The sequence below is a fragment of the Anser anser genome (assembly GCF_964211835.1).
Source record: "Anser anser genome assembly, chromosome: 4".
Classification (NCBI taxonomy): domain Eukaryota; kingdom Metazoa; phylum Chordata; class Aves; order Anseriformes; family Anatidae; genus Anser; species Anser anser.
Window position 1 is genome coordinate 16,678,585 of NC_139724.1, and position 12,703 is coordinate 16,691,287.

The window sequence follows — 12,703 nt, forward strand, 5'->3', positions numbered from 1 at the left end:
TTTAATGTTAACACATCCCTTTCCTTCCTCACATCTCTCTCTCTGACCGAAGTGAGGTAAAGCATATTCAGATATCAGGTTTATTCCAATTTGTGCTTTATCCCTTTCAAGAGAGGAACTGGCACAAAAGCTTCACGGGCAAAAGGCTTGCTGACACTTTTCTGCCTCTTGACTTCCTCACCTGGTACCAGCAGAGCCTCAGCCATCGAGGGCAGCTTCAGTGACCTTCTGAGCAGACCCAGGGATCGCAGAGGGTGTGAGATCTCTCCCCTCCGTTGACTTGTAAAAGTAGGCAGCGTCAGGCGGGCAAAGGAGAACAAGGCAACAGAAGAGAGGAGGAGAGGAAGTCAAATGCTGCTGAGGTTAGAAATTTACCTTGTGGTGAAAAGGTCATTATGCAAATGAATAGATTCACACCCAGAACAGACTACAGGTATCTGTTCAGAGAAAGGGCAGATTCAAAGACTTGTTACTGGACTGTGAAAAAGAAGGGGACAAGTGAGGCAGCAAGATGTGGGAACACAAGAAAATGCCTTCAGTTAGAGCAGTTGAAGATAGGTGTAGAAGCAGAGAAGACTGCTAACTGAAAAACACCCCGGTTTGGGGAGGGAGTGCTGAGAGGAAGTGCAATTAGGGATTCGTGAGCACTTTGCAGATTGCCTTGATCTGGAGGGCGAACATTACAGAGGTGCACGGTCCCACATCACCTGAAGCAGCCCCCAAGATGTTTAATTCACTGCTAGCACTGATGTAGCCTGGAAATATATCTGGGGATTTCCATGCATGAGGAAAACACCTCATTTGTTCAAAGGCTCCCTGTTGCTGTGGAGGCAACAAGCAGCAGGGAATCCCCGCCGGGCGGCAGGCCGGCTGTCACTGCTGAAGCACGATCCAAGCCTGGCCGGGCTGCAGAGCTCGGCAGCTGTGCCCGTGGTGCGGGGTGCTAATGCTGCCCGTTTGGTGTCACCTTTTGCAGAGCGGAGAGAAATGGAAGGAAGGGCCGTGCAGCGAGTGCGAGTGCCGGGACACCGAGGTGATCTGCTTGCAGCGCTCCTGCCCACCCTGCCCGCCGGGCAGCCTGCCTGCTGGGCTGGAGGGCGACTGCTGCCCGCGCTGCCAGCCAGGTACCGACCCAGCGCCAGGCGGCTCTCACCGCCGCTCGTGAATTTTAACTTGTCTTCAGTTTGCAGTTGTAAATTGACCGTTTTCCACATGTTTCTGGACCTGTTAGAGCGAGGCCAGAGGAGGGCCGAAAAGGTGATCAGGGGGCTGGAGCACCTCTCCTAGGAAGAAAGGCTGAGAGAGCTGGGGATGTTCAGCTTGCAGAAGAGAAGGCTCCAGGGAGACCTCATTGAGGCTTTCCAATACTTAGAGGGTTCTTATAAAAAGGATGGAGAAGGACTCTACTCGGGTAAATAATGATAGGACAAGAGGGAATGGTCTTAAACTGAAAGAGAAGAGATTTAGATTAGACATTAGGAGAAATTTCTTCACTGTAAAGGTGGTGAGGCACTGGAGCAGGTTGCCCAGAGAAGTTGTGGGTGCCCCATCCCTGGCGGTGTTCAAGGCCAGGCTGGATGACCAACCTGATCTAGTGGGTGGCATCCCTCCCCATGGCAGGGGGGTTGGAACTAGGTGATCTTTAAGGTCCCTTCCAACCCCAGCCATTCTATGATTCCATAATTAAGGTTTCTGGAGAGGCTTAGGGCTCTATCCAAAGGATGGAAGACAATCCTGCTGACTTCCCTTCCCTTAAATCATGGCTTTCCACTGGCAAAAGATGGGATGGTGTTTTGAAAATGTTTTGTCTATTCCTTTATATTCAAGACAGCAAGTTTTATAAGGCAGAGGTCTGTACCTTTGCAACTCCTAACAAGTGTTTTGGAGTTTATGGGCTCGTGAGTATTTCTCAGGAGCGGGAAGGAGAAGGAACCTGCCTGCACTGTCAAGCCACAAGCTCACCTGGTGCTGGATGGCTGCCAGTTAATAATTGTTTGGAAAAATCAAAATAGCCTTAGCTATGTGTTAATTTTGCATATAAATTCATTTTTCTCCAGGACGTTTTCATTCTCCTTCATTTCCACTTCACAGTTAGTATGCTTTACATTTCCTAGTTGGTAGGCTTTATCTGTGGTTTGCTAATTTTTCATATTGGTAGCTGTTCCTGTTGTATTCATCTAACTTTGGTTTTATCAGAGTGCTCCAGTTAATGGTTTATCTGAGTAAAAAGAAAATAGCTTCACAGTTTAATTATGCTGTCATTTCCAGGAGTGGCTTGGCACATTTGCCATATTAATGTTTTAAAGCTTATTATTTACTGCATGCTAATAAAAATGCAAAGCACTACAAATTGAAAAGTGAGGAAAATGGGTTTTGGGCAGTTCAGATACAATTGTCCTGGATTTTCAAAAGGGAACAGTGCCTGCATAGACTCCTAAGGAGAGGACAGATTCTAAAGTGCTCTCAGCACCCATCTGTTCTTCTTCTTATCAAGGGGTACCACTGTGTGCTGGTTACCCTTGAAAATCAGGCCTCTTCTTTCAGCTTCTGCAGTGGTAGTGCTCTGCCAAAGGCATCCTTTGAAGTCATGGCAGTGGACGAACAGAGCCAAACCTGCATTTTTGTGTCCTGATAGGCAAATGGAAATTTCCCTTACCAAAGCCTACAGTTTTCTCCTTTTTTTTTTTTTTTTTTTTTCTGTTTTTGCATCAGAGTGGATGAGAAACAAATGCAAAACGCAGCCTGCAGCAGTTCAACCTGTGAGCCAGGAGCACCAGCTCCTAACACATCTGCATCTTTAAAGCCACTAAAAATTCATGGCTGCTTCTCACAGATGTGCTGGGGGAAGCAGGCAGACAGAAGCCATTTGTTCTCAGCCACTGTAGAGCATCTAGCCCTAAGCACAATGATATTTTGGTGAAAAACAGCAAATATGCCAGCTTACTGAGAACATTTGTGTTGGAGCAGAGGGATTTTTTTTGTACTTAGAGAAAAATTGCCTGTTCTGTGGCTCTCCGAGCAAGTCAGTTCATTGTCAGCCTGTAAGGATCGGGCAGCATGTACCTTCAGGAAGTTACTGGTAAGAAATAGAGACAGAACTTCCTATTCATTTCTCCTGCTTTTCCACTTTGGATTCCTCATCACCTTACAACTGTCTGCCTTCTGTAGCTCCTGAGTCCCGATTCTTTCCTTAGGTACAACTGCCTGGAAACTTGCAGTTTATTTAGTGTAAATGAAGGAGAGTTTTCAGCATTGAGTCCGTTTTCGCTGACTCGTCAGCAAAAAGGAGCAGCTTTTCTTCCAATGAGCAAAATAAGCTCAGTAGTAAAGAAAAAAATAGTCCTCCTCCTGGCTTCTGCAGGGAGATCAGCCATGCCCTTTGAGAAAATAACCTGTGGTCAAACAGTGTTTGCTACAGCGCTGGGACACAAAGCTTTTGACTGGAGGGGATGTGGTCTGCCACCTGTACTTTGACCAGGTGTGGGCACAGTCTTGACTTATTGCAGGGTTTAGCTGAAGAAAATTCAAATTTAGGTTGTTTTGAGCCATTAATTCCTGATGACCTAGGATTTTTACTGTTGAGCAACAGTGTGGACAACGAACATTGCTTTTATCAATAAAAAAGTCAGGAAACCAGAGTCTCAACAATACCCTCCCACATATCAGAATAAATAAATAAATATCGTGTTTAGCCCCTTGCATGCCATTTTGGAAGAAAGCCACTCCAAAACTAATGCACCTTGAACCAGCAACAGAAACTAATAAAGAATTTTACTTGGATTTTGGAATATGCATTGCTTTATGTCTTCCTGGCTGAAAACACTCCTCTTGGTTTTTGCCTTTGCGTCTTTTCTTTGTGCTAGCTGAGTGCCACCCAGACTGTTTGACCTGCTCTCACTCCTTTGATCACTGCAACGCCTGCCGTGATGCAAGGAAGCAGCTGCAGAATGGGCGCTGTGTGGAGACCTGTGCACCGGGCTTCTACCAGGATGGGGGCACTTGCTTAGGTAACCTCTGCAAGAGTTATATGCCCTGTCAGATGACTCTCCTGGGGCTTGCTGTGCTTTTGTCTGCAGGATCCCCCAGGCTTACTATAAACAGATTGTCTGGCTGTGCTTGGAAAAGCAGTCAGGCACATCCTGAACAGTAGCCATGAGCTTAAGGCTTTCAAAGGTTTCAGGTGGAAGCCCCTGAAAAATGTGAGTTCTCAAATTCTTTTGCAAACGTGAGACAAAATCGTCTCTTAATCAGAGCAGGGGTGTCTTGCTGCATCAAGACGTTTAGAATTAATACATCTTTCTTTTCCTTTGCTTTCTCTTGGAAGCCTGCAATGAAACATGCTCAGCCTGCACCAACGGATTTGAGTGCTCCTCGTGCCAGACATCCCTGCTAATGAAGAATGGGCAGTGTGTGACCTCATGTGGGAAGGGGTACTTCCAGGATCAGTTTCTGTGTGCAGGTAACCCAAAGCTAAAAAGACTGCAATGCTTTGTGATAGCAAAATGGCAGACAAAAGCTGTACCCAAACTATCAGATAGATAGACTCTCTGTTGAGGGACATGCTGTTGACATAGGTGTTAATATTCACCCTAGAGTTAAGCAGGGAGTGAACACAGGAACCAAAGTCATACAGTGTAAAACTGATTACTGGTTGGTTTACTCATTAAAATTCCTCAGCTGATGGGTTTGGTTGGTCTAAAACTCTGTGCTTTTGTACAGGTCAGTTTCTGATTTTCAGCTCTGTCCTCTTCCAGTTCAGAATTCTCTTTTGGAAATGTTATTGGTGGTGTCGAGGGTTCAGAGCAGGGTGTATGCATTAATTTTACAGAGGATATAACACCCTGAACCGTGCCTGACAATCTGGTCGCCGTAAGGGTTTTCTCTTGAGTTCAGTGTGAACTAAGCTGCAGCTGCTAATTGCAGACCTCTCAGGAGGCAGTACTCTGAGGTGGAAAATTATTTGGAGGAATGGGGGATCGATAGGACCCAGAAAAAAGCACAGAAAACACTTCTTGGAAAAGTTTTATCCTGTGTTACCATTATTCCTTTCATATGGTGCTCTCTCTTCCTGAAAGTTTCTTGGGCTAACTGTTCTCGGGAAGAATATTTACAGAGTAAATTATTAATTCCGTAAGACACTGAGATGTGTCTAAATCCTACATCTTAATTATTAGAAAGACTGAGATTAAGATTGGCATGTTACAGTTTTCTCTTTGATGGAACCATGATAGTGTTTTTATGAGCTTCCTACACTCCTTTGAAATATTTGTATTTTTTCCCAAACTGTAAAGCAGTTGCTTTTTCATTGTGACAGTTTAATTGTTTTCTCTAAAGTTAACGCTTTTCTCCTCTTGGTGTTGGCCTTTTTAGAAAGCTTCTAATTTCTACAGCTCTAATTCAGCAGAGGTGTGAAGCACATGCTTAACTTCTTGAGCCATCATTTTAATTTCTTTGGGACTGGCCCAACTGCATAAAATTAAATACAGGCTTAGAACTCAGGGCAGGTTTCAAGGGAAAGCACTTTTGATTCCAAGTTCAACTTCCTTTTCTAAAGTGGTTTGCCTTGAAGAGCTGATTATTTGTTTCAGGTTCTGAAAATTTGAGAAACCTGTGTCTTTCAGCAGAGACTGGAAGACTAGGGCCCCATTGTGCATGTATAAATAGAAAAGAGAGACCCAGTCCAAAAGAATTTACAGTCTTAAGTACCAAATAATCTTCTACTTCATTTGGTTTTATTTTACCATTTCCTTTCCACCTGCTCCCAGTGTTTTAATTGGCAGTGCCCATGTACTGCTGGAGCAGTAGGGAAAGGCTAATGTTTCATTTTATTACTGGTTTGTAGATTACTGATTGTACATTCCATCCAAATTTGCAGTCACGCATGCTTGTAGCTGAAAGTTGCTGGGAAAATTTGTTCCTGTTTCCTCAGAGGAATTAAACCAATTTGCTTTAGTTCTGCCTGGCTGCATTTTCTGCATAAAGTAAAACCAGTGGAGAAAGTCTTAAATTGCAGATACGGTCCCTAACTTGTTTCCATTCACTCTTTCTTTGTAACCTCTTCATTTTTATAAATCTGTAATCTGATTGTCCAGACAGGCCTTAGGCTGTTGAGGAATAATTTTCTCGTAATCGTTCTAACATCTGCGATAAGCACGTTCCAAAAGCGTAAAAAGGATGAACGGGGCTCTGTTAATGGTTATGGTTCCAGTAAACTCTCTCTTGAGGAATTCACTCTGGAGATGAAAAACACCTGTAAAAACAGGTTTCTTACTCCGTCCTGCTGCTGAGACACTGTTGTCAGAGTTGCAACAAAAGACAAGGAATTAGTCTTTCCTTTTGTTCACGTTTTATCACATCTGGTTTAACTGAATCCATTTGAAATTTTGCAGTGCAGTTGTTTGATCTCTTCCCAGTTTTAGTCTTACGGCAGGCTTGTTTCCTGCCTCCCTCCCTACACCTGCTTCTCTAAAGTATTAAAACCAGTAAGAGAAAGTAAAGTTGAGAATAAGAAGTGATAGATTCAGATATGCAGTGGTGTATTTAAAGGTCATGGGTCGCTTTGAATTGGGCTTGTGGCGGAGCAGTAGAAGCAGTCTTCCCTGTCAGAAACAGGCCGTGGAAACAGTTAAGAACCCCCCCACCAAAGGCAAAGCAAAGTGAAGCAAAAAGAAAAGATGTCTGCCTGGTAGAACAGAAGGGCTCAAAGGACTTGCAGTGCTCAGTGCTCTCATTGCATTTTTCTAACTTAATTATTTATGTTTTCAAGATTATTCAAAAGCCAAGGCAGAATGCAAGTGTTCCTGCTTTGATCTCCCAAAGCGCCGATGTTGAAACGTGTAACTTGACACTAACAGACCCAGCTAGCTCTGCAGCAAAGCGCTCGGATTTTTGTTCACAACCTGTTGTTTTTCTCTGCTGCTTCCTGCCTGCAGAGGCTCACCTGGAGAGGAAATGACTGAATGGGTCTAAGCTGACCTTGCCAAGCCCACAGTAAGGATGGCAGGTTAGAGGTGCTTATTGGTAGCACGCAGCACAGAGCCTGGACCCTTCTGTGCTTTCCCAAAGCCAGGCAATAATTTTGCGTTGTGTTCTTGCTGGGGTGCCCTTTGCACTAGCCCTCCCGCTGTTTTTAAGCCAGGAAATATTACACATGGATGAGAGACAGTTTGAGAAGTGGATCTTTAATTGACTGTTGGATTTCTGGTCAATCACAAAAGAACAGAAACATCACTACTCTGGATCTCTCATCTTTAAAAAGCCCTGGGCCCATGTCATCTCTGCATGACTCCTGAGGAACAGCACAGAAAGAGACCCGTTGGCTCAGGAGCCACTGGAGTGCTCTTGCTCTCACCGAGAGGCAAGACCTCTGAAGTTTTGTCTGGTTAGTGTTGATTTTCTGCGAAGATACCTAACTGAAGCTTCATGAATGCCATTGCATCAGCTAAGGCAGAGAATTGTGCATCCTGTTGCAAGAGAAAGGTCAAATACATTCTTATGAATGTCTTGCCTTCAGCAGCAGTGTCTGGTTAAGGTGCAAGATCTTGCAAGTGTGTCCAGTATCCACGCTGAAGGGAACAGGGAACACAAAGTGGCTCCTACCAAATCTGATCTGAAAACAGCAAGGAAGGGTGAAAACAGTTTCCTGGCAATGCCATCACTTCTGTTGACATGTTTTCACACAGCCGCTTGCTGCAGGCAAAGATGCCTTAGCTGACAGTGGCTCATTGAATGCTTCCATTTTTCCCCTGCTTTTTCAGTGAAGTTGGTGACTGGCTGTTGGGGCAAGGAGCAGCTGTTGAGTCTGGAAGTGATCCAGTGCTAAAAAGAGCCAAAGCTTCTGCAGGCAGGGTGTGTCGGAGGAGTCTGTGGGCTTTGTACTCAGGGAGAGTTTGCAAAGCAGAGCTGGTAACTGGGGCACTGTGTCAGAGCTTGGTCTCTTGCTCCAAAGACTTGTCTGTTGTCCCACCTTGCGGAGATTGTCACTGATCTTGTACTTTGAGTCGTTTGCTCTCCTTCCAAATGCTAAATGGGCCTGTCTTGCTAAGAATCAGGTTGCATCCTTTCCTTTTCCTCCCTTCTTCCAAATCCACTGCTTAAATCCCCTTCCTTTCTGGCTGAAAGAAGATGTATGTCAGAGAGATATACTCTGTCAAGTAGTCTGGATGCAGAGGATCTGTTTCTTATCTTTTTGCCAAATTCACTGCACCTTCTCCGAGGGTCTGACAACCTCTGGCAGGTCGTAGTTCCTTTCTCTCACCGTAGCTGAGGTACCACAGAAGTCATCCCCCCACCTGGGAAGACCTGCAATTTAAACACAATAGCTGCCTCACTTGAAAGCTGCTGTGATACCCTGCCAAAAAGGCTTAAGAGGGCCAGAGCCAGAAGTGAAGGTGAGCTGGGAGAGAGGGTTGTTGGAACCACGATCAGGCGTGGGTGAGGACAGCCCTGAAGAATGGCTGCATGCAGACGGGGGCAGAGAGGCAGTACTGCTGGGCAGAGTCTCCAGAGAGGAGCCTGGTCCAGCCACGGCGAGGACCTTTCCAACATGGGTATTGCTTATATGGCTTAGACCCAGCAAAACGGCTACTAGTGGAAGGAGGCCAAGTCTTTCTTTTGCCCTACACAGAGGGACAGCTTAAGGCAGCTGTATGAGAGAACAAGGCTGAGGTGAGGAGGTACTCAGGAACATTTGGTCTGCTGCAGGCAGCGAACGGTGCCTGGTGGGAGGGAGAGGCTTAGAGCCCAAGCACAGTTGCCCAGCTGACCTGGCTTTCATCGAAAGGGCATTTTGAATACAGCTGTATGCAAGGCTGTCTGCTTTTGAACGGAGTCTGGAGGCCAGGCAACCATGAGGGAGAAGCCTTTCCTGGAAAGGAACAGTATCTCCAGAGAGGACTTGAGAATTTTTGGAAATAACTGGGTAACTTCGGATGTGTCAAAGTATTTAGGCAGGTCAACAGTGAGGAGGTCAAGTTGTGCAGTGGGAAATGTATTATTAGGAGCTCGAGTCCTGCTGTCCAACCTTTCCAAAAGATGTTGAAAGTTAGAGAGAGCTCAGAGAGGAGCAAAACAGTTGTGGCTGGAAGGTGAAGTGAGGACATTTCAGTCCTTAGGAATTTACAGCATGAACTCATACTCTGCAGTTAACTTGCAAGTGTAGACGTGCCCTGAGAATCATCCAAGCTGGAATGAGATGCAGCTTTCTATCAGCAAGGGAAATTATCAACTGGAGCAGAAAAGTGTGCACAATCTTCACCTTGAGATGGGATGCCCAGTATTCATCGTGTTGTGATTCAGCCACGATTAGATGCACGTGACAGTTGTGACATATGTGCTGGTTTACCTTGCCGTAGGAGTGAGTGGTGGAGAGCCTTTCGGGTGCAGGATGATCAGCATCCTTGTGAGGGACTCCTCACATGGAAGTATTCAGGAGATAGAATAGTCACAGCTTTCTGGAGACATGAGGAATAATGCAGGAGAGAAAAGTGAACAGCCAGTTGCAAGGCAATAGAAGAGGAAGATCAGAAGAGGTAAAATAAATAAAGGTGGAATTAGGGAGAAAGAAAATCAAGAAGGTCAAAGGACCAAGTGCTGGGCGTGTACTCAAATGTCCTGTGTCTTGGCCCCATAAGTTCTCCCTTTTCTAACCCCACGCATGTCACATCACACCTCTCTGTGTTCCAGTTGCCTGCCTATGAGATGGAGAGGATAATGCTTCCCTGCCTTGGGGAGGGATGAGATCCACTCAGATGGGATGTTTGTCTTCTGCGCAGTGTGACTCATATATAAGCACAAACATAGGTGCTCTGTCTCGTTAATTAACAAACCACAAGAGCAATTGTGGCCTGAAGCAGACAGAAGAAGCATAAAAACCATGCAAAACAGGAGTGAGAGGGGAGTGTTGGTGATTGCTTGTTTGCTGTAAACTTATTTACAGCTACGTGCTCTGCTGCATAGTCATTCCTTCTCCGTTCTGCACTTGCCCTGAAATATTAGATGTCGTCCTGGATTGGAAACACTTCACTCTCACCTGTTCCTGGGGACAGGAAGAATTGCCTCTCATTTAGGGGTTTATTTTGGCAGGAAGGTGTTTGCTTTTGTCACTGTTCCGTACATAGGCATGCTCTTAGTTGTGTGGATTAAGCTTCCCAGAGAGTGCCAGATTTATTGCTGACCAGCTGCTGCTGCATCTGCTGGTCCCTGCCTTACACTTAACTCAGAGCTGAGTTTTTCTTGAGTGGCTACAACTTCAGGCATGTTCGTGGATATGGGGCAAGTGTCATAAGGTGCTGTTTTATCCCACCTTCTGTGGTCTGGGAGTACAAGCATGTACCTGCCTCATTGTGAAAGACTGAATCGAAGAACATCTTTAGTACATATTTGGGCGTAATCGAGAAAAAAATGTAATGGTTAAAGGAACTGTAATTTTTACAGTTAGTGCAAGCATTGGTAGGACAGGATTTAATGTGCGTCTTCTGCACGGATCCCATAAATGGTGAGCACAGTGGGCTGCATTTTCCTCACAGCTGAATTTGGACAGTTTTAAATAAAACTCATTCAAATAAAAATTTCAATAAAGCTCATTCAACAGCTGCTTTGGGAGGCAGAATTGATCTCCCTACAGCTATTAGCTGAATTGTAAGACATCATCATGGGTTGAGGATGACTGTTCTGCCTACGTGTTCCTGTGCCCAGGTTCCTGAAAGGGCATTTTTACTGCCTATACTGCCGGCATGTGCTGTACTTCAGGTATATGGTGTCAGAGAAAAGACAGGCAGTGCACGCTGTCCTGGACCAGGGACCCACTGCCCCCATGTCCCCAGGAATTACTGAGTCTGATCACGCAAGAATTTCTGCCCTGCCCAACAAGGGTCAGCCAACAGGCAGAACTGAGTTATTCCTGCACGGGTGCAGAGTCCTGGCAGGGCAGAAAGAGTTGTTTCTAGATGTAGGCCATCTTGTTTCTAATTTTGCGGGATCTTCACTGCAGCCCTGCCGTCTGATTCTGTGTTTGCTCATGAAGTTGGCTTACTGTCAGTAGTTGCTGCAAGGATTTGATTGCAGGAATGTTTTTTCATAGTGTGTGACAGGGACTCTTCCCACTTCCCTTCCGTTTGGGCTCATGCAGCACCCAGCACCGTGATGAGCAGGACTTGGCAGGGTTACCAACATTCTCCTAATCTGACTACAGCTCCAGAGACAACGGCGATGTATGTTACATGTCACACTGCGTGTACAAAGCAAAGGTGTAAATCGTACCCCTGAGATGAGTCGACTTGGATGAAAATACTAACATAGCAAAAGCAGTTATCCTTTGTCTTCTTTTCCTTTTCTGAAGTAGTGAGTGCCTCTGAATTTAAGGTACAAAACTGCAAATAAATGAATTGCTGCAAATTCTTCATTTTAAAACGATGATTGGAAGTCGATCGTTCATTAATCTTTCACCTTTCTTTCTTGCAGCTTGTCATGAGTCCTGTTCCTCGTGCTGGGGACCTGCTGACAACAATTGTTTGTCCTGCAAAGACATGTCACACGTGCTAAAAGCAGGGCTCTGCGTGGCCAGCTGTGGACAGGGATTTTATCTGAAGGATGGAATCTGTAGTGGTAAATGCCTGTTTTCTTCCTCTAATTGCAAGAAGCTTGAGAAATGCTCTGCAAAACAGAAATCAATATTTCGTTTAGCCATGCAGCAGCTGTGATTTTATTCACATCTAAGAAGCCAGATGCACCTCGTGCATAAATATCGGATGAGGAAAGCTGATGTTTGTTTGTAAGATTATTAATTCATTTAATATAATCAGATGCTGAAAGGTTTAAGTTTTTTTTTTCCTTCATTGAACAGCTTGAAAGCCTGACTGAGTTGTTTCTGGGGGCTTGACAAATCCATTTGTCTGCGGAAAGAAAAATGGCCCTTGCCAGCAGGTTTCTATAAATTTGATTATAATTCAGCATCACAGTAACTAATACCTGCACAACAGATGAGGCTTGAGAGCTGGAAAGGTTTTCTCAGAAGAAGGGGAAGAGAAGGCTGGAGGGAATTAAAGACCCAAGTCAAACAGATCGTGAAGGGGAAAAAATCAAAGGTTTTAAAATGTCCTGCAACCGTTCAGGCCCTTCTTGTGTTTCTGGTGGCAGCCACCTCCAGCTGCTTTGAAGGACTCTCCAGCATAGCCGGTAGTGTTGATGCAGGGGTTGGTTGTGTTTATATAGCCCTGTCTGAGACACAGCTAGCTAGAAAGCCTAAAACCTGGAGCATGTTGACAAAATTGTTGCTATTTTCACCACTTCTGGATGAGTCACATTTTGACCAGGTTCCCCTTCAGTTTGGTTGATGTCTATACCAGTAAATTTGACACACCTGTGTTTTGCAATGTGCAGAATTGAAATCTTACATCTAGCTAGAAATCAAGTAAGCCTAAAGTGAAATTTTACTCCGGTGCAGCTTGGCCATATTCGTGATTTTATTGCCAGTGATTTCTCAAAACTGCATAGCTGTTCTCCACACCCGCCAGGATTCAGGCCTTTCATCTTCCACCAAAAGCATTGATTTTGATACCCAGCTGGAGACCTGTAAGCTGTTCTAAGAGAGGCTGTCTGACTGGTGAAAAGAAACTAAAACTGGTTAAGTAAAATGCTTGGCCCCTCTGAATACACAGCAGCAGTTCTGCTGACTTAGGGAAGGCAGAGTTTCATACCACTTCTC

At 45.1% G+C, this 12,703-nt stretch overlaps 1 protein-coding gene across 1 annotated transcript in view; it reads left to right on the forward strand.

Moving 5' to 3' along the window:
• The window catches only part of FRAS1 (Fraser extracellular matrix complex subunit 1), a 161,520-nt gene that overhangs the window by 66,069 nt on the left and 82,748 nt on the right, over positions 1–12,703 (forward strand). Inside the window, exons 11-14 of the mRNA XM_083833103.1 lie at positions 977–1,124; positions 3,864–4,007; positions 4,325–4,459; positions 11,461–11,604. Of these exons, the coding sequence (XP_083689229.1) occupies positions 977–1,124; positions 3,864–4,007; positions 4,325–4,459; positions 11,461–11,604 (571 nt within the window). The remainder of the gene's footprint in view (positions 1–976; positions 1,125–3,863; positions 4,008–4,324; positions 4,460–11,460; positions 11,605–12,703) is intronic.